General features: G+C 32.6%; 1 protein-coding gene across 1 annotated transcript in view; it reads right to left on the reverse strand.

Moving 5' to 3' along the window:
- The window catches only part of LOC306667646 (sorting nexin-13-like), a gene marked incomplete at its 5' end in the record, with an annotated part of 38,773 nt that extends 17,906 nt beyond the window's left edge, over positions 1–20,867 (reverse strand). The window contains 6 exons of the mRNA XM_079150384.1: positions 4,603–4,713; positions 6,847–6,954; positions 11,529–11,701; positions 17,444–17,513; positions 20,641–20,729; positions 20,840–20,867. Of these exons, the coding sequence (XP_079006510.1) occupies positions 4,603–4,713; positions 6,847–6,954; positions 11,529–11,701; positions 17,444–17,513; positions 20,641–20,729; positions 20,840–20,867 (579 nt within the window). The remainder of the gene's footprint in view (positions 1–4,602; positions 4,714–6,846; positions 6,955–11,528; positions 11,702–17,443; positions 17,514–20,640; positions 20,730–20,839) is intronic.
- Between the last annotated feature and the right edge of the window lie 2,653 nt (positions 20,868–23,520).

The raw sequence follows: 23,520 nt of genomic DNA on the forward strand, positions 1-23,520 counted from the left end.
GATATATGAAAAAATGTTCAACATCTCTAGTAATAAGAGAAATGCAAATCAAAACTACCCTGAGATTTCATCTCACCCCAATTAGAATGGCGATTATCAAGAACATAAGCAACAATAGGTGTTGGCGAGGATGTGGGGAAAAAGGTACACTCATACATTGCTGGTGGGGTTGCAAACTAGTGCAGACACTCTGGAAAGCAGTATGGAGATTCCTCAGAAAGCTTGGAATGGACCCACCATTTGACCCAGCTATCCCACTCCTTGGCCTATACCCAAAGGACTTAAAATCAGCATAGTACAGAGATACAGAGATATATCAATGTTCATAGCTGCTCAATTCACTATAGCCAGATTGTGAACCAACCCAGATGCCCTTCAGTTGATGAATGGATAAAGAAACTGTGGCATATATATACAATGGAATATTACTCCGCCATGAGGAATGACAAAATTATGGCATTCGCAGGCAAATGGATGAAATTGGAGGGTATCATGCTAAGTGAGATAAGTCAATCTCAAAAAACTAAAGGACGAATGATCTTGCTGATAAGCGGATGAGGACATACGGGGGTGGGGGGTAGGAGGGGTTATTGTTAGGGTTAGGGTTAGGTTTAGGGTTAGGAATAAGGAGGGTGTGGTAAGAATGAGGAAGAAAGGAATGTATAGAGGGAAAAGAGGGGTAGGAGGGGGGGGGGGAAGGGGAAAAAATAACAAATGAATCAAACAACATTGCCCTATGAAATTTATGATTTTTAATTAAAATTAAAAATTAAAAATTTAAAAAAAAAAAAAAGGGGAGAGGAAAAGATTCAGTGAAATCATTCTGAAACCTGACCACTGACTCAACATTTTACATAGATGAAATATGGGAAAAAGATAAAGGTAGACATGACAGAGGCAGATGTCAGTAAGAATGAAAAGGAGAGTGAGAAGGATGTTGGAGGCAAAGGGAGCTAGGAGAGTATTGCTAAGTGACTAGCACAGCATTGAGGCTGTGGGGTTAAGGTCTCAGGTTGGTCTCCTTTAAGAAGAGAGCAGGGCTAATTTCATGAGCAAGAATATAGCACAGAGAATCCCAACATCAAGACAATAATTAAAAAAAACTATGAACAAACTGCAGAGAGATAAGTAGAGGAGAGGGAGGAGAGCAGAGGCAAAGTGCAGGGGACTGAATTAGAGTAATTATATTCCATGCTTTTGTGATTATGTCAAAATATATCCTAATGTTCTATCAAAAAAACTAAAAAAGTAAAAAAATATTTTAAATGACCACCACACAATATTTTTACCACATAATATTTTTATGCCCTCTTCCACCTACTATGATAGGAACACCAAATCTCCTGAATGATGACATTCTAACAGAGGAACAATACATGGTAAAAATATTCAGATGAACTCTGACATTCATGCACCAATTCGTACATGCTACATTACACATGGTGAAATGATTTGCAAACAGATACCAAGCACATTAATTAAGTGCTTTGTAAAAATAAATTTCTCACATTTTTCAACAAGAATTTTTGAAAAAAAACCATAAACAATTAAGTTGGAAAATGCTGTTTCTTTTCTTTTTCTTTTTCAGTTTTACAGACATGAGATTTAGAATTATGATCAAATCTTTGAAAACTATGAGAAGAGTTGTTGGCCCATCTCTAGATTAAAAACAAACTGAAATAAATTAGATTTTATGTTGAAAAAAGAAAAAAAAAAAAAAAAAAAAAACTCTCCAGAAGGATAGGAAACAAAACTTGATATTTTGACTGTACAAATGCCAAATACTTTTAATTAAGTAAAGACATCTAAAGAAATCAAAGAAGTACAAAACCAAAAATCTCTCCCTGAGATTTTTAACAAAGAAAAAGAACACAAAATCAGTTGTACAAAACTAAAGAAAATATATTTTAGAAAGCACCAAATCTCATAAAAGCTGTCAAGGAAAACAAATTATGTACCATGCAGAAAGAAAAAAACAAAATAATAATAACAAAACCGAACCTCATTGCTTAAGGAACAGATAGCATAATATTAAAAGATAATAGCAAGAAGACAAAATTTCTTTATGTTTCATTAAAAAAAAAAAAAAACTAGAAAAGGTGGAGTAACTAGTGACTACAATAAAACAGAAATTCAAGATAACTGTAAAAGGATTGGAAGTTCTGGTTACTCTATGGCTTAAATTGAGTAAATAATACTGCAGATATGCTTCGTGGAATATCCAATTTAGGAAGGACATTGTCAGAATATACCCCAGAGTAGAACCAAAGGACACAAAGCAGAATGAAGGAGGATTTTTAAAAATTCTATCACTGATAAAGAGAAATACAAAGATTAAAAGATGAAACTAATTTTTGTATTTCTAATTCTATATACTACAGATTTTGGTTCACCAGAACAGTGTGTTCGAATCAATCTGGCATTATTTCCAACACTACTTTTTTAAAAACTGTAAATAAGCCACATCATAAGAACACACATGTAGAATTCTAAAGAGATAAGTATTAATTATCACATTTCAAATGTGTAGCTTGAGGGAAAACTGCCACCTCCCTAGGTTATAATGTTCACAGAAGAGAATTTTAGAAGTAAAAAAGGCATAGATTTCACTTTAACCTACAACCTATGTTAAAAATGGTTAGAATACCTTCAAACATATTTTACAATTCTACATTTCTCATACTTCACAGAAGAGATGTTAAGTGGAGCTAATACAACTTACAAGGTGATTAAAGGGATACAATTTCACAAGTATCTTTTGTATGGGGTAACCTACCATTGATACTTCATGCAATCAATTTCTTTCTCTCTATATGTACCCCCAATTTTTTGTGAGTACAGTCTAAGCACCTGTGTTAGGAGGGGACTAGGGCTAGCAAGGGGATGGAAAAATCTCCACAGGTAACTAATGCCTAATTCTCAAGGAAACAATTTCGTAAGCATAAAGCAGAGTCCATCAATGTTCTAATACATTCACAAACATAGGATTTGTCTTAAATAGATGTTTGGGAAGAAAGATATAAACTTTCAAATTGCCAGGCATAGAAGTACATTATGGGATTGCAAGTATAAGTGTATACTTAGCCTGATAGAGGTACTATCTCAGTTACTGACTCAATTGAGTTCTTAGTACCTGTAAGGGCATACAATGAAATTTTAACTTAAATTTAGATCTCTACCTATAGTTTACAATGCCTTCACATCATGACACAAAACTGGATAGAAAGATACTATGTGCACAGAAAAGGATAATTATCTAGGTATTCTTCCTAGGAATTGTTTACATATATTACATACAATTAGATAAATTGTGTGAGCAAATCAATGAGTTATAAAGTATTATTATCTCAAGTTATAAATAATCACTCATAAATGTATGTACATTATTTTAATTAATTAATAACTATTTAATTTCCAGTGAACTTAAGGGGGAAAACATTGCTATTAGCTAAACAGAAAATGCAACTAAACCCCCAAATCTTGATATGTAAAAAAAGTATCCTGAAAAAATTAAAAGAGGTCAAGATGACGCTGGTGATTACCAGTATGATTTTTGAAAAACATGTTATTGTGGATTATCAGAAATGATTCAGAAAGATCTTTGGACTCCATATATGATTTTTTAAAAAACGTGGTATATAACTGTTTAGTCATACATAAATGCTACTGCTGATTGTTAACGTTTAATAAAATGTTTCTTTCATTTTTAAAAAGCTATTATCAATTCATCAGTTTATCTTAAAATTGATGAATAAGATATTATTGTGTCTGTTACAATGTCCAGCACATAATTAACCTCTAAATAAACGTCTATTTTTACTAGTAGCAGTAGCAGTACTTAGGATGATGGTGAAGGGTACAGAGCTTTATATCATTTTTGTAACGTTTTATAAGTCTGAGATAGAGAAAGGTGAATATCAAAGAGATGGAAAAGTGGAATGCATTTCTTTAAATAAAGTTACTTAAATATGGATTTTTTGGGGGGAGCAGGAGTCAGGGATTGAACTCAGGGACACTCGACCACTGAGTCACATCTCTAGCTTTATTTTGTATTTTATTTAGAGACAGGGTCTCATTGAGTTGCTTAGCTCCTCTCTTTTGCTGAGCCTGGTTTTGAACTTGTGAGCCTCCTGCCTCAGCCTTCCAATTTAAAAGCAATCACTTAGATCATGAAATACAGACATAAGCACAATAAATATTTTTCACCATCATAAGGTCCGTACCCTGGAATTTATTATTGAAACAAAGCATTCAACTTAGAAATGTTTCCATCCATTAGGATGCTAAATCAACCAACCTAGACTAATTATACAAAGTTCTTCTACTTCACAATTATTAACTCTTATTTATTTTGAATCAATCAATATTTTATAAAAAGGCTAGTCTTTTAAGGAGGGAGGGGGAGCAATAGAGGAGCTCTTTTTAGAATTTCTTTCTGAAATAATCTCAGAACTTTAATAAAGTATAGAAGATAAACAGGCCAAGTTTTAGAACAATTTTCAGTTTTAGAACATAAACAAATCCAAATTCATTTTCTTTTATTAAAAACAAAGTACAAAAGCAGACCTAAAAATAAACTCTCTGCAATAATGGTTTGCTTACCTTACGAGCAAAGTCCCCTTTTCCTTTACTGTAGGCTTTGTTCTCAAGGAAATCATAGACACAATGAGCCAAAGCTGGAGATGCTTTCATCATTTCAGGAGTTAACAGTAACTAACAAGGGGGGAAAATGTAGCTTAAATTAATAAGATAATGAAAAGTAACTATTGTTTATAATTTAATCTCATAAAAAGAATGTAGAGAACTTTAATTTTATACTTAAAAAACCCAATTACTCAGTTAAAATGAAGTCATCAATAATTCTATTATAATTAAGTATGGCATATAATCTTCCTATCTGCTATTTTAACTTTTAGTGCATCTAATGTGAAAGTTGTCCAAATATATTTACTATTCCGTTTTCTGGTCTTACAGTTTATTCTAAGAAGATATAGAGTAGAAAGTTATGTTATTCACATAACAATGCTAAGAGTTAACCATCAATAGAAGCACATTTTTATGAAACAGAAAGTACAAAAAAAAAAAAAAAAAATCAACAAAACTTTCAAGTGTTATAAAGAATCCCAAACAAAATATTGCTCCTGTAACTACTAATGAAGTTTCTAGCTTAGTTCCTTCAAGGGAAACAGTTGTAATATACTGAGTTCATAAGCTAAGATGTATAAGGCACAACCACATTTAAAAGATGTACTTCATGGCACTGAATTTGGAAAAAGGTAGTCATTTTCTAAATCTTATAAATAATTGATACAGACTTTAAAGTTTGGTAGTTTACAAAAAAATTACAACATTTGACAAGGGTCATACAAAGGCTATCAGACATTCAGCTTTAAGCCAAGAGAGGACAAAGGTGAACAGCAGCAGAAATCTATAAGTTTTTGCTATCCTTTTGGTGCATCATAATAACATGGAATTTCAATTATGGTTAAAACAAACCCAGTCAGAACTAAGAATATTTGAGAGAAAACAGAAAAAAAAAATCTTCCAAATTAAATATCTAGTATATATTACCTAAGTTTCACTAAATTCTAAGGCAGGGATTAGCACGCTTTTTCTGTGAAAGCTAGACAGTAATTATTTTAGGTTTTGTAGTTCATAGAATCTCCACTGCGACTTCTCAACTCTGCTGCTGGTGAAAGCAGCCACAGACACTGGATAGCAAATGAAAGGGGTGGCTATGCTCCAATAAAACTTCTAGTAGAAAACAGATGGTAAGCTTGGATGGGCTCTGCAGATTGTAGTTTGCTGATTCCTGTTCTAAAGGATAGGTAGCCTAAATAATGGACGCTATAAATCTGGGCTGATGCCTTATCTAATACATGTGAAAACTTTATAAACTACACAAAATTTTGTAAACTAGTACACAAAACTATAAAGGGATACCATTATTACAACTGACATCTGGGTACCCAGGCCTAAAACAAAGTTATTTCTGCGAGTCCTAATAACTCAAAAAGTTAAGTCACTTGTGAGACATGTTTGTTGTGAAAATTCCATGTCCAAGAGGCTACATGTAAGAAATAGCCCTTTTGAGCCAAGCATGGTGGGATACGCCTATAATCCCAGCAGCTTGGGAGGCTGAGGCAGGAGAATTTCAAGTTCAAAATCAGCCTGAGCAATTAAATGAGGCCCTAAGAAATTTAGCAAGACCATGTCTCTAAATAAAATATAAAAAAAGGACTGGGGATGTGGCTCAGTGGTTAAGTGCCCTGGGTTCAATCCCTGGTACAAAAGAAAAAAAAAAAAGGAAAGAAAGAAGAAAAAGGAATAGCCCTTTAGATCTACCCTCTCTTGAATTATTCTATAATTTTAGAAGCCTTAGAATCATTCCTGGTCATGGGAGGCAGCTACACACTCTGAGAATAAAATTCTATTCATTTTTAATATACAATATACTGAATTTGAGACACTTAACTGTTTATTATACCATAAAATACCTATACACTTTACATTAATCTGGAATGGATATGTGTGTGCATGTACTCATCTAAACTTTAAAAAGCAAAATCCCTAACACTGAGCATTTAGAAAACTTCTAAGTTAATCAATAAACACAGAAATAGTGTTTATAAATTCTTAGATTGCATGTCACATTTGACATTACTTTTAAAAATGGGTTGCTATTCCACTGTTATAGTAAAAATATTCTTTTTCTTTTTTTGGTGCTAGAAATTGAACCCAGGGCCTCCTGCATATTAATGAGCATGCACTCTCCTGAGTTACACTTCCAGTCCCTGTTCTTTAATAAAGAATTCTACGGTGTTATTCTAAAAAACATGGACTTACCTGCAAATAGGCATTTAGATCCTTTTTTCTCTTTTCTAAAAAATCTCTATCCATATTATTAAAAGTCTTTTTACCAGGAAGCTTCAATATGCTTGACAGATTTTCAAACTATAAGACAAAATACATTCACTCATCTTAATTTTTTTTTATAAAAAGAGAAAAAATTTGAAAATTTTCTGTATATCAAACAGGAAACCAGATAATTTTGGAATATATATATATTTTTGTGTGTATTAAGCAAAAATTGGAAAATAAAAAGATTCACAAATATTCCCCACAGTTCTTAAAATGTTTTTTATTATAATGACTTCTCAATTAAGAATGACAAATGTGAATCATTTGAGTATTAGACATCTGGGGTTTTGTTTTAAAATTCTAGTTCAGAGATTACTCAAAAGTTTCATAATAAAAGGTTTTTTAAAATATTTTCCTTTGACTTATGAATAAAGTTTTGACAATTAAAAGTTTTAATGATCAAAGTGATGAGTTCCTGGCTTGTTAGAAAGTCTAATAAAAATATCCTCAGTATTAATGACAACAAATCAATTATAATACATAATTATTAGAAGTAGAAAAGGCAAATTTCAAAATATAGAGACTAGCTATACTAATGAACTATAATAAACACTGGTAATATCTTCCCTTTCACTACATGAATGACCTCTTAAAAAAAAATCTTTAAGAGCCATCAGCATATATTTTACCTTTATAAAGTTAACAACAAGAACAAGTGTATATACTATTAGACTTAACATTTGGGAGCAGCTTCAAAGGTCCATGACAGTAATCAGGAATGTACTTCTGAAACACAGGTTTTTAACCATGTTGGCTGCTAAAAATAGTATAACAGCAGAGCCATTTAGCTATGGCTATCCTTGCCAACAGCCTAGTACCTGAAACTTTAAGCAGCCTCACTGCTTTCCCCATGAGGTACATACTCTGAAGTAAAACAAACTTAAAAAAAAAAAATTCTTTGCTTAAAATAGTAACATCTCTGTAAAGAAAACTGATTTCTATTGCAAAGATTAAAAAAGAAAAAGAAAAAGAAACTTAGCATAATTTCTATTCCCAAGCTGGAAGATTTTGATAAATGATTAAATGTCATGAAAAATATGATGGTTGCTTAGAGCTAAAATGTGAATGAGTACTAGAACATGAACAAGATCATTTTACAACATACATGCAAGGTACAAGTAGTTCTTAAGCTCTAGTTATAGCAAGCAAAACAAAAAATGCTAGGGGTAATTTACAGAGAAAACATTATATGGCAGTGATATTCATAAATTTGGTGATTTGGAAAATCAAGAGAAATGGGTCTTCACTGAATATCAAATGTCCAACAGAGAGTATCTGTTTATGAGTTTAAATTATTTTTAAAACAATCACATTTTGTGGAAGCAAATTTACTTTTCAAAGTGTCCTAAAAGATATTTCCTGAACTATTATTTATCTACATCTTAAACCACTGATTCAATTTTAAAAATGCATAGTTTATTCTGGCATTACCACGTACCATGGGATTGTATATTTCCTCCACAGTTCATATATTTTAAGTCCTAACCTCTAGTACCTCAGATTGTCACTCTTTGTGGAAAATGACACTTTAAAACAGGTGCTTAAATAGAGGCTTTTGGTATGGGTCATTAACCAGTCTGATTGGTGTCCTTATAATAGGAAATTTGGATAAAGAGATTCCAGAGATGCACACATACAAAGAAACAAGTGAAGACACAGCAAGAAGATGGCCATCTACAAGGCAAGGAAAAAGGCCTCAGGAGAAAACAAACCTGACAAAAGCTGAATCTTGAACTCCTAGCATCCAAAATTATACAAAACAAATTTCTGTTGTGTAAGCTAGCCAGTCTGTGATATTCTGCTATGTCAGCCCTAACAAATGAATGCACCAAGGACACATGACAGTATCCATCAAAACAAAAATTTATGGTAGAGCACTTGTCTAACATGTGTGAGGCACTGGGTTCAATTCTCAGCACCACGTGAAAATAAATAAAATAAAGTCCACTGACAACTAAAAAAATATTAAAAGAAAACATATATGTCACAATAGCACAGAATGTCTAAATTATCAAGACAAATGCCTTCTAAAGTATCTCTCTGGAACAGCAATATAAATGACAGTTTTCTCAACTATTGTTATAAAAAAAATTAAGGGAAAAATTGGGAGATTTTACTCTAAATAAACTCATTAAAATATCATGAGAATGTTTTTAAAATCATGTGAAAGAAGTTAGAAATAAATTGAAAAATAAGGAATTCACATAAAGCAATATGTCTTAGGTTTAAAACAACCTCAAATACAATACATAAATCATAGACATTCTAAACTCAAACACTATCTTTCATATTAAATATATCAGGTTTAGATTGCTGATACACTAATGCTCATTTTAAAAGTAGACTTGAAATTGTTTTTTAAAAAATAAATTTGTTAATATTCAAGCATATAGACACCATTCTCAGTTATTTAAGAACTATTTAATATTATCATTTAAATTGATAGCATTTCATCTATATATATATGTAATTTCATTCAATAAAAAGCATACAATCAGTATCTACAAGAACATACATTCCTAGAGGGAAGGACATGCTTTGTCATTTCCCTAGCACAGAGAAAAGTGCCAGGTACACAGGAAACTATAAAAATATTTGTTAAATAATTGAATGAGCAGTTCAAGAAACTTCTAAAAGCATATGACATTTGACTTTTTAATTATTTACTTTTAATTATATAAATCTCCACCAAATACAAATTTAAGCAAAATCTTTATAGAAAATAAATGATAGTTCATATATTTAGACTGGGATAAAAACTTACATCATGAGTTTAAATAAGCATAATGAAACCTGTTTAAAATCATTTAACTTAAGAGCTGTATGGATGAACATTTATTCAGGTCAACAGGTTGCATTGTTACCAACTGGTAAATTAAAAATCACTGCATTTTCCTTCTACTATTTTAGAAGATTTGAATTAGAAAAAATAAAGATGAGGAAGAACTAAAAGACAAACAGCTTGTCTCATACAGATGCTAAATAATATGATAAATCTAATTTTTACCAACAAGCTTAATTTTTTATATTTCTTAAGCCCTGTGAGTAATCTAAATACTTAAGGAGTCACAACTGTTGTGACTTCATAAGAAATACCAAGTCAAAACATGCCCACTTCAGTTCTATTAAGCCATTTGGAAAATTGACCTATATAAATTCCATTCAATTATTGCTATTGTTCTGAAAAGTGAATTTCTACATGGACTGTCTCATTAACAAAGTTTTTTGAAGTACATTCTTCACTTATATTTGGCAATATGGAAACAAAATATACAGTCCTTGTGTAGAACATTTAAAATTGGGCGACATTATTTCTCTTAGTAAAAAGAAAATTACAATTTTTTGATGAAAAAAAATTTCAGAGGGCCAAATTCCTGCTAACTTACACTAAATAAAACTATTGTTGGCCATTTAAATTGTTTCTTAAGATTATCATATTTGGGTAAAGTGTAGGAATAGGAAGAAAGATAAGAGTTTTTATAATTATCAAACAGGTAATACTTGAAAAATAATCAATTACTTCTTCAATGCAGGAGAGAAAATTCTTTCACCTCTTCAAATAAATAAAGATAAAAATGAAGGAGAAGTTCTATTCAACACAAAAACAGAAGAACACACATATCCAAAGTTATTTCTTATGAATATACAATTCAAAGTAGTTCTATTCATTATGGGCTTCAGAACCAAAACTAACCCTCCCCATTTTTAATCATTTGTAAGTTGTATTTATTTATCTCACTCTATTCACAAAATATTTTAAAGAGATCATCATTGTTCCAACCATATTTTTTCTACGATCTTAACTGACAAAGATAAAATATTTAATCAAAATAAGGAAAGGGAAATGATTTCTTTACATTTGTTATCTTTAAGAGTCCTTATAGTTACTTCTATAACACAACAGTTAAATTGAGAAAGAAAATATAATTTGGTTAATGTAAATTTTATTTTAGGTTGTGGTTCAAAATAACTTAAACAAAGGACCTAGTATTTAATGTTACACTGCTGGATGAATTATAGTTCTGCCAGGTCCTCAGGAGGCTGAGGCAGGAGGATCTCAAATTCAGAACCAGCCTCAGCAATGTAGCAAGGCCTCAAGCAATATAGTTAGACTCTGCCTCAAAATAAAAAATAAAAAGGGATGGGGATATGGCTCACTGGTTAAAATCCCATGGATTGAATCCTGGATACCATAAATAAATAAAATAATTATAGTTCTGAATTATGCCTCCAAAAGCAAAGGCATAAAATGTGTTATAGCAATTCCCATCCCTACTTCAACCAACACTTTTACAAAGTACATGCATACACAAATGTTAAAATCAGAAGTATATATTCATTTTAATTTTCTAAGATGTGCCACTGACACTTTGTCACTAGTCCATAATGGGTAAAAGTGGCTGAACTTCTCTGCATTTGACTTATTCGGTAATTGCTCAAAATCATTCTAATGTTTATGCTGAATACAAAAAATTCTTACCTTATTTTCTTTCATTAACTGAAGTTAGTATCTGAATATCCTCAGAAAAATTTAAAACCAAAACTAAATCAAGAAACAATATAAAGCATGTGGCTTAACAATATAAAATCTTTAAAATCCACGTTACCTGTTCAGTAATTCTCATGTGGAAATCATGGAAGTCACTATATCGACGATATGTCTTCCACATCTCCTCACTGTTTAGATTGCGCCGGTGTACGGTGATGGCATATAATGCATATGTCTTGCCATGATCATTACAAACTCCTGCCACAGCATATGGGTCATAGTCAGCATATACTAATCATTTTAAAACAAAATGAAGAGGAACAAAAGACACAAAAAGGAGGAAGATGAAGAACAAAAACAAAAAAAGACAACATGAAATGAAGAAGAATTTGAAATGACAGACTGAGAGAAAAGGATGTTACCAAAGGATAACAAATAGATTCCTGTCCTTTATACTAAGAGGTATAAAGTATTACAAATAATGACAAGAATACAAAATGAGCTAAAAGTTTATGACGACACTCCCATCCACAGTGACGCCTACTTTGGATTCTCTTTCTAAGTAGCAATAGGGTCTCTTAAGTTACTAGAGAAGAAATAACAGAAATAAAATAAAAATCTTTTGCAGGAGCCTTCATTATTTGGTTGTACTTCAAGTGAAATCTTTTCAACTAAACAGTAAAAGGCCCAGGGTAGGATTTATCTCCTGGCAATTATTTTTCTCTTTGATAATATTCAAAAATTTGCAAGTGCTTATTCTGAGGATTTATCAACAACAACAACAACAACACACACACAACACAAAAATCCCCTACTATTTTTCTACTGATTTGCCACACACCATATAAGTCAGGTTGTCTTTAAAATCAAAACTGGTTCCTATTTTATACTAATTTTAGGTAGAGAGATGTACATTGAATCATGTTCTTTAATTTATCTTTCTGACTTTCTATTCTCTGTTCTCTATTTTAATCTAGGTTAGGTCTCCAAAATTTGACTGTCTTCCCCTCATCTGTATCTGGTCATTTCTTAATCCATTCTGACTCTGATTCCATCATATTGGTTTGATTTCTAAATTTGGTCCTTTTTTTACATATCATTTATTCTTTATGTTTTTATTTTTTTAGTTGTCAATGGATCTATTTATTCATTGATTTACTTTTTTATTTATATGTGGTGCTGAGTATTGGACCCAGGGCCTCACACATGCCAATCAAGCACTCTACCACTGAGCCCCAACTCCAGTCCCCCATTTGTTCCTGCTTTAGGATTTATCTCTATGAATATCAGGGAGTGCAGGGAGGTGGGGGGCATTAACTAGGATTAGACCCAGAGTACTCTGCCTCTGAGCTACATCCCTGACCCTTTTTCTCTTCTTTTCTTTTTTTAAATTTTGAGACATGTTCTCACTAAATTTTCCAGGTGGGCCTTGAACTTGTGATACTCCTGCCTCACTCCCCAACTAGCTGGAATTACAGGCATGTACCACTGTGTGCCTGGCTTGATGAATATTTTTAACATACATAAATTCAATTAAGACTGCCTTTTCTGCCAGGCACAGTGGCTCACACCTGTAATCCCAGTGACTCCAGAGGTTGGGGAAGGAGGATCGTAAGTTCAAAGCCAGCCTCAGCAACTTAGCGAGACCCTGTCTCAGAATAAATATTTAAAAAAGGGTTGGGGATGTGGCCCCATGGTTAAGCACCTCTGGGTTCAATCCTTGGTACCAAAAAAGATTGCCTTCTCTAAGTTCTTAGGATGCAATTATCTCATTTGCTAGATCGGTCGACCTATGGTGGTTCGTATTTCTTCCTATTATTTTCTATAAATTCACTTTCAATAAGGTGTTGTCTCTCTCTGGGAATTATGCGTGCCCTAGAATATGGAGCATTTGTAATTACCAGTGTCCCCATTGTAAATGCTGGTTGGCCCTTTGTGTCTGTGGGTTCTGCATTCTCAATTGAAATTGAGACTTGAAGTTGACTTGAAGTTTTTTTTAATGTATTTTTTTTTTTTACTGAATATGTACAGATTTTTGGTCATTATTCTGTAACCAATAAAATACAAGTATTTACATAGTATTTACAATATATTATAAATAAAAAGGATGATTTAAATATATGAGAGGATATATGTCAATTATACACAAATATTATATCATTTTATATTAGAGACCTGAACATCTATAGATTTGGAATCTGCAGGGCTCTTGGAAACTCTCTCCAGATACCAAGGAAGGGACAGTTGTACTAAATCTATGGCTTGAGATCCTGGAGTATATAATCATTTAAAGATAGCTAAATTCACATACACCCATGTTGGGTTTTTTAATTTCTTGTGGGTGATAGATACCATTTTTAATGATCTTGACATTTCTTTCTTTCTCTTTCTGCTTGAATATAAACTAATTTTTTCTAGTTCCTCTTCCCCATCATACTATTCTTTGTACTCTGGGTTTTATGCAAAGGACTGGGTTTTAGTTTCCTATGGTCCTGGCCCATCATGCCTCTTCTAAGCTAGAAGGCATAAAAATGATATCAAATCAAAACAGTGATCTGTTTGCTATTATGAACTCCTCAGTTTCAATGACTCTTCACTTCCCAGAATTTGTTTTTCCTCATAGACTACATAGAACCTTTAGATTTCCCACTTAAGCTATTTTTATAATTTTTTTTTGGCTTTTTTATATGTGGGAGGCAGGATTTCCCATGGCAGTTTAGATTACCATACTGATCAAAAGTCTACAATTAATCTAAAATGGATTATGCTGATTCATAATCATGAAAAAAATGATCAAGTTTTGAAGCTGAAGAGATCTTCTATATAACTTCTCAGTAAGTTATTTTAATAACATAAAAGCCAGATAGCTATACTGACAAGAAGGACTTACACCTCTTAGGCTTTCATCAACATTTTTCTAGGATTTGCACTACCTATTGAAAATTGTTCTTCACTCCCGTTTTCATCCAATACTAGTAGTATTTTTAATTTGACCCCACCCCCCCCCACATACAAAAACAAAAACAAAACAAAACAAAACAGATTCCTACCCTAGAAATGAGATTGGGTTACCATGCTCTACACAGAGGCTTTAACTGTACTCTCTGTCACCTCTTACAATGAACTTTCTCTCAGAGACCTTTGCAAATCAAATAGCACACCACTTTCATTAAGTTAGAGAATTACCATTTATAGAGTTGGCATGACCACAAGGGAAGGACTTTACAGTTGTGTCCAAGACAGATTTGGGAAAGGAAAACAGAAAGAAAGCAGAGGCCAATTAGGCAGTTAACCACAAACAATTACAAATCACAAGACCAAGTAGAACAGCAAGAATATAAAGAAGGAAGAGAACAAATTATATGAAACTATTCTAAAAGAAATGTCACAAATTGCTAGGCAAGGGAGATCACCCAGGTGAAAGCACAAAAGAATAATAATAAGGTTATTATTAAAAAATGCAAACTTAGAAATGTAATATCACTTAAAAGAAAATAATGAGGCTATATGTATTGATTTTGAGAAGGCAGTGATCTAACTAGGTTTCCTATTTATTAAGCCAATTGCTACTCAAGCAGGTATTCTGTAAACTGTTGTTACTGACCCATAATTAGGTAAGGGAGTAGACCAGAATGTAAATCAACCTCATCACTAATCATATTGTTAATTTAGGCAATATATTTTACTGTAAGATTTTCACTAGAATCAGTTGATCACTATGAGTAACACAAGCACTGGACCATAAATTATTACTTCTGTAATGGTCACTAAAAACATGTCAGGACCAGTTATCACACTCCTTGAACTTAAAATACCCAAAGGACTTAAAAAACAGCACACTACAGTGACACAGACACATCAATGTTTATAGCAGCTCAATTTACAAGAGCTAAGTTGTCAAACCAACCTAGGTGCCCTACAACAGATGATAAAGAAAATATGGTATATATACACAATGGAATATTAGTCAGTCATAAAAGAGAATGACATTATGACATCTGCTGGAAAATGAAGGGATCTGGAGAGTATTATGCTAAGCGAAATAAGCTAATCCCCCAAAACCAAAGGTCAAATGTTCTCTCTGATATGTGGATGGTAAAACACAACAAGGTAGGAGGACAGAATATAAATTCAGTAGATTAGACAAAGGGGAATGAAGGGCAGGGAGTGGGTACAGAAGTAGGAATGAATCTGACACCACTTTCCAACGGTGTGAATCTCTACATCATGTACAACCACAAGACTGGGATCCTGAGTAAGATGTACTCCATGTTTATATAAATAAGTTAAATTACATTACTGTCATGTATCAGTAAAAAGAACAAAAATTGAAACTAAAAAATCAAACCAACTCTAGTTTTCAAATGGAAAGATAAATAATTCTTGAACCCTTACAAGTGATGCCTACCATGTAAGCATAAGCAATTTGCCCCATAATCACACATTATTTCACTTCACAGATGAGGAAAAATTGCAGTACAGAGAAGTTAAAGAAGTTCATCCAACTAGTAAGCAGCAGAGCTAAGATTTGAACCCAAGAAATTCAGTCAAAAAGTTGGGCTCTTAACTGGGCTGGTTTATCAGCATCTATATTTGTCTAATAGAAATAACAATTCACTAAAAATGCCTAGTATGTTTCCATCCATTATAGGAAGCTAATAAATACTTATGAATAATGAATAATGGATAAAGCAGCTAGAAACCAGAACTTTCAGAAAAGAGAAATATTAAGATTAGAAACATGGACATAAGTGTTTTTTTTTCTAGACATAAAAGTTTAAGGTCTCCAAGAAGTAAAATATAAATGATAAACATCTGTACCTTTAGGAAGACTCATGATTAGAAAACAAGCAAACAAAGAGTACAGAGATTTCAAAAGAATTTTCAAAATTTATTGAAGGAAAAACAGGAACAATCAGTATAAAAGCTAGAAAGGAAAAAAAAGCAAAGACCTTTGCTTTTATCAGCAATGAAGCTATCTAATGATCTTTAAGAGCAGAGTAATCTACTAACCAACTATTCATAAAAATAAAGCATTTAAGTCAGCAATTATAGATAACTTATTCCAGAAATGTGGCAGGTAAGACAATGCAGTATGAGTCCCTTTCCAGTGAGACACAAAAGAAAACAAAGGTTTTAAAAACGCAAATTAACATCTTCTAAAGTAAACTATAAGATTTATTTTCATTATCTAAATGTAGGCATGAAACTGAACTGAGGTTATTTCCCTCAGAATGTTTACATTCAGTATATAATAGGTCAAAACACATTGCTATATTCTATGAAGAGGCCAGATAAGAAAAATATCATATCTTATACTCATTAGCATATGAAATAAGTCAATGGTTAATGATGAAAATGATTTTTTTTTTCTCAGTACACTAACAATTCTGTACATATGCTGGCTGATCACAAAGTCCTAGAGGTTTCTCACCCCATTCAAGCATTTCTGAACTTCTGCAAACGCATATACCTAGAGGCTCATTTAGTCAGTTCTCTAGTCTGACTGTGCATGCATGAAAAATACTGAACTGAGACTTCCTCAAAAAGATTTAGTGGGCTGGGGTTGTAGCTCAGTGGTAGAGCACTTGCCTAGCAGGTTGAAGCACTGGGTTCAATCCTTCAGAACCACATAAAATAAAATAAATAAATAAAGGTAAGTGTCCATCTACAACTAAAAATATATTTAAAAAGAGATTTAGCAAGGAATTATGCAAACAATATCAGTCAGGACTCAAGTACAAAGAAAAAAACAACAGTTTTAGAGTTAACAGCAATGAAAAAATACTTGGAATATAAAACATTTAAAATGGTAATAATGACAACCTTAGAAAAACAAAAATGCCCAAGCAAACACCACAGAATCTAGTGAAGAACATGCTGAGAGGGTATGGTGGTGGTAGGGGTTGGAGGACTTAAAAATATGGTGGCTACAAAACAAAAATATAATTTGTAAAAGTAAATATGGAAAATAACTTAGGGATATAAGAAAAAATAGTTTTAAAGTAATAATTATTCTACAAAGTCTCTTACCAGTGTCTGATATGTAAGCATGAAGTTGTACTGTGTCATCAGAAGATACACTTGAAAGGTCATCTAAAGACTGAAAAAAAATCAGGAAACAAATTTTTAATTTTAAACTATTATAATTCTTCATAAAATACACACTTCATATTTTTTTGCAGGCAAACTTTATATTATTTGTATTATCATACCCCTATAAAATAATTATACTCATTTTATTACACTAAGAATGAGAAAAGCCAAGATTAAGAAATTAAGAAACTATAGAATAATTTAGTAACCAACTGAACCAATCAGATTGTTTTCTTCTTCACTGCCCGTCCATATATTGCAAATTGTTACTTTTCAACTATATTCAACATATGGCAATAAAATAAAAACTAAGGAAAAATAAGTAGATACAGTTTAATATTTAAATTTGAAATATACTACAGCTCCCTTTGTATTCTTTAATACTTGTTAATTCAGGAATAATTTTATCAGTAAATTTAGATTCCTTAGGTATTATATCAACATCTTAGGTTTATCTGAGGATTAAATAAAATATGCAAAATATTTAGAAAACTGCCTAGGAAAACAAATGTTACCTATTAAGATTACTTATTAAGTGAAGTGAATTCACAGACTAAGGTTTTTGGTAGTGGAATTATGTTTGAAAACTATAATTGAATTAAAATTATAATCTTCAATATTACTGACTGTTCCAAATGAGTATTTTGTAACCGTGGCCTTTAAGTATAAATTAAAAGAAAACAAACTGACACATCAACGTATACCCACATGTACATCAAAGGGTTCTGGCACTGATACTGTATTTCGCCACCTGATCATTGCATATTTTATGCCAATTTTTTTGGGGGGGGGCAAAAAATTGGGGTACGGTCATTATGTGAAGCTTTTTAAAGCAACTGTGCTAGTATTACTTAAAATCATTTATTACTAAAAATCATTTATTACTAAACTGTGGTACAAGATTAGGATGCACAGAATATCTGTCAATATGAATTTATGCAATGGCAATGATTATGCAGTAAAATATGGTACCTTAAAAAAATATGGTTCCTTAAGAGACTTTAGCCTTATCAACTACTCCTTATATTTCAGTTTTTCCAATGGTAAAATTTTGTTCATACTTGCTCTACATATTTGCCAGAATACAATGTGAATAAAAATGTTTTGAAATATTTGAAAAAAACAATGTACTTAAAATTTTAAGTGTTTACATGACACACAGAAAAATATGTTAATAAAAACAGCAAAATCTTTATTAACCTTCCCTTGCAGATTATATTTTAAAATCTAAATGTACTTACCACTTTAAAAGTCTCTTAAATGTTAGTTATTAATTATATTGCACAAATAAATAACAAGTAGACTATAAAATTACAATTAGTAAAAGGAATATTAACTACAGATCTACATCTGATTTAGAAATGTTAAGTACTGATGGATAAAACTGATTTCAAAATAAGTATATATTAATGTTGTGCTGAAATAAAATACAACTTACAAACTAATCCTTAAGATTTTTAAATTTCTTGAAAGAAAATGTGATGTGTGTTTTAACATAATAGTTCGGCAAAAACTGAAAATACAAATCCCCCCCAACCCTTTTTGAGATGGGATCTCACCACATTTCTCACACTGGCCTCAAATTTCTGTGCTAAAGTGATCCTCCAGCCACAACCTTCCAAGTAGCTGGGAATAAGGTGTGTGCAATTGTGCCAAACTAAAAACACAAATTTTCTATGATGGTTTAGCAAACAATTACAATGGCACTGCTAGAAGTGCTAGCATGAATTTACCTGCCAATTTCAATTGATAAATGAGTAAAATGTCAAAAACATTAAATCTCTTTTTTGCTTAGTATATTAGAATAAACTATCATGATTTTGTTTATAATCAAACTACTTTTAAAATGCAGCCAGTCACTAAAGTTTTGTGTTTTAAAAAGAATGTGAAAGACTTTAGCTACTTTTTAAAAAGTCTGACTTAGATTTATGAGAATAACAAATATTGCAAGTCACTGGCCTTAAATGTGACCTTTTCACTTTTTTTTGATCGAGATTGTAACACAAAGGATGTTTTTATTTGAAAAGGCATTTATTCCAGGAATGGAATAAATAAAAATAAAATTTTGCTAGAGTTTAAACACTTGTACAAACACTACAAGTTTTAAAACTAAAAATTACAAATCAAAGAAATACTTTCTCTCCTTTGGAAACATTCTCTGTACAATGAACATTATTGCTAATATTTCCTTCATGCTCCAAGGGCAATTCCTTTTCTGTTGTACACTTTGCACTAAAAAAGTAAACAGTAATGATGCCAAATGATGTAAGAAAACTTCTTAAAAGTCATAAAATATCTGACATATTACTATGGACATTTTCAGTGTTTTGCTAAAGGTTAAACTTTGTACAGTACCAGAACACTTATTCAATAAGGTTACAGACAACAAGACAACAGACCTCTCAACCAGTTAGCTATTACAAAAGGTTTAAAAGAAAAATAAGTGGAAGGAAAAATGAAACAAATACTCCTTTACTTTTCCCTTACCCCTTGCTCCAACTCCTCCATCCAAACTGTAGATTGAAAATTTCATAAAATATAAATATTCCTAACAGAATTTTAGAAAATAAGTTATTTAATGGCAATGCTGGACATAAGTGAAATGAAATGTCCATCTGTTCATACTTCATCCTGAAGACATGAAATTCCAATGGCAGTGTACATGCTAAAAACATGTAAACTTTGAATCATAAGATAGATACACCTTGCTGTGAAACTCTAATATTTTTACACACACTTGAATTTGTTTTGGTGCAGATTTTAAGAAATATCTAGAGGCTTTTATTATCCTCAATAGTTTATATCTTTTTCTAATGTGAGAAGAAATTACTGATCTCAAAGCATAAATATTAGAACGAAAAACAACATCAATTCCTTTATAAAATGCAACTGCAATTATGCCAGTATAACCATAAACCCATTCCTTGAAATAAAAATTAAATATTTAAGGTGCTAACATGCAGATGTCTTATATATGAACTTAACATTTCCTTTAAAAGCACAGTAATGTTTAAATAATACTAAAGAACAATTTGGGGTTTTGAATATATCACGTATTTACATATGTAAAGGCCCAGTCTTTCACATTACTTTCAAGTGACTTTAATAATAAACATACCCATAATAGTACTTACCAAATTTATGCTTCCTGTAGGAGATCCATTAAAAGATTCTGTATAGGGAAAATTCAAATTAGTATAAGGTAAAAAGCTTTTGGTGGTTGCTTTATTTAAAGTTCAAACACAAAGAAGCCAAGACATGAAGAGAACAAAAGGAATAATGTGGAACACTCCTAAACACCTAATTTCTTAAATACTAAATTTCCAAACCAACCAGGCATTTTGGTGAAAACGTGTACCATGTACCCGACAGCTGACCAAAAATAAAAGGGCATTCATGTACAGAAATGTAATTATTAAGTATTTTTATCGTATCAAGTTTTCCAAAACAATGTAAGCATGAGAAAAACACTGAAGAGTGAAGTCCATTAGGAAATGTTGGAACTATTTTGTCCCTTCTGTCTCAATGAATTAAGAAATATTACAAATAAAATTAGTCATTAGTGTGAGGGACAAATGAGTTGATTTTTTAATGTATCTATCAAATTCATTTATTCTGGGTACTAGAATCGTTTTGAGAACATCTGAAGTTCAGACTCTTAAATCAGTATGTAGCTAATGGTCCAAAGGATAGGATATTTAAAATGCAGTGAAATTTAATTAAAAAGCAATGAGGGAAAAAAATTTAAATAAACGTTAGAGAATAGTCAATTAAAGATTATTACAAGGTATCAAGCAATAATCTTTTCCTTTGGGGTTTTACCTTATATCTAAGGAAATAGCATTAAAGTATTTAAGAACACAAATAAACCTAAGGTAAAACAACATTCATACACAGTTTCAAGTTAATGTGTTTACTAGCCATTAAGAAATTATTTGTAAATCTGGTTCTATCTATCATCATGCACTTATCAGCGAGATCATTCGTCCTTTGGATTTTTGAGATTGGCTTATCTCACTTAGCTTGATATTTTCCAATTTCATCCATTTGTCTGCAAATGCCATAATTTTATTATTCTTTATGGCTGAGTATCAAACTACCCTAAGATTCTATCTCACCCCAATTAGAATGGCGATCATCAAGCATACAAGCAACAATAGGTGTTGGCGAGGACATGGGGGGAAAAGGTACACTCATACATTGCTGGTGGGGTTGCAAATTAGTGCAGCCACTCGGGAAAGCAGTGTGGAGATTCCTTAGAAAACTTGGAATGGAACTACCATTTGACCCAGCTATTTCCACTCCTAGGCAAAACATGCAGAATATTCCAGATGTCAAGCACTCATTAAATACTGGCTGGGAATACTGTTATTCAGGAAAAGATATGCCATCAGTCATCAATTAAAAGTAAAATTGTGAATCAAACTCTAAAAGGCCATGCTGAACTTCCGAATTAAACAATACAATTTACAAGTTGTACACCAAGTCCTAGTAAGTTTATCTCCATGGTTATAACTAAAGAGAAATACATTTATTTCATAGATTGAAGACTCAATTACTGTGCACCTTCGCTGCAAAGACCAGAAGGTGATCTCTAAGAATCAGCTAGCAGATGGATCAGAGAATCTTTAATTTCTTTATCACTTACTAATTTGATGTTGTTGTGCCTACATTAGAAAAGTATAATTACAAATTATAACTTGTAAGGTCAAAAATAATTTAAGAAGCCAGGCATAGTGGCAAACGCCTGTAATCCCAGGAGCTCTGGAGGCTGAGGCAGGAGGATCACAAGTTCAAAGCCAGCCTCAGTAAAAGCAAGGTAAAACCCAAAATAGGGCTGAGGATGGGGTTCAGTGGTTGAATGCCCCTGAGTTCACTCCCTGGTACACACACACACACACACACACACACACAAATTCAAGAGATGGAAATGGCTCTACAAAAGAATGGTGGACATCATTTGGAGAGCTTAACTCCAAACAGATGAAGAGTCTCACAAGAAAAACAAACAAGTTAGGCTAATAAGAAAATAACTCCCAAAGAAACATGCACAGGGAGAAGAGCTAGGTAGGGTCCAGGGAACTGCAAGGCTTCCTGTCCACCCTGGGAACATGCACAGGGCTGTGTTTGCCAAGGTCCAGGATGGGCTCTGTCCCCCAGCCCCTGGTCCACCACAGGTGTTCAGCTGACACGAGGAGAACTCATTCTGGTGCCACCTGTGGGCACAACTTGGCTTCATGGGTCCCAAATAACTGCCCCGTGACTTCAAGATTTTGCAGCTATTTTGAAAATCCCTCTTTGAGACACTTCCCTCCGTATTATTATTATTTCTTTCTGATCATTAGGGCAATTTTATTTCACTAAATTTCTATTCCAGACACCCTCTCACTTCTTTACCATGTTCTCTTCTGGAGGGCTCTTAGGGCCTCTCCGTATGTCATTGTGTGATGGGCTGACAGATCTGGCTCCATGAGAATATTATAGGCCAGACTTTAAGGGAAATGACTAAACAGACTCCATTTTGATCTGAAACTCCATGTTATGTAGGAAATAAGCTTCTCCCATGGGAACACCCCGCCTCTGTGCCCATCATCAGTTACTTGGTGTGACATGTTTAATAATATACAATGGCAACTCCTACATATTAAAGAATTGCTCTTTTGATTCCTATTGCTCCTAAACAATGTACCATGTGAACAGTGATTGTGTGGATGTTAGTAGCCATTCTTTAGTTTGTACCTAGTAAGGGTCATTTTGACCCACTTCCCCCTCTGTTGATGATCTCATGATGTTAGTGTGTGTAATTTCGAATCATAGCAACAGACACTTATGATTAATGTGATTTTTGGTATAAGAACCCCTACAACCCTGTGGTCAGGGCTGTTCTCCCAATAGCCATTTTTTGGGGCATTGTGTGAGACAGTCAGCCTGCCGGCTTAATAAAGACTCTCAAATTCGGACTTCTCAGTGGTGATCGGTCTGTTCTTAAGTTGTGCCCCATAACATTTGCATGT

This window comes from Sciurus vulgaris, assembly GCF_902686455.1.
Source record: "Sciurus vulgaris genome assembly, chromosome: 8".
Classification (NCBI taxonomy): Eukaryota; Metazoa; Chordata; class Mammalia; order Rodentia; family Sciuridae; genus Sciurus; species Sciurus vulgaris.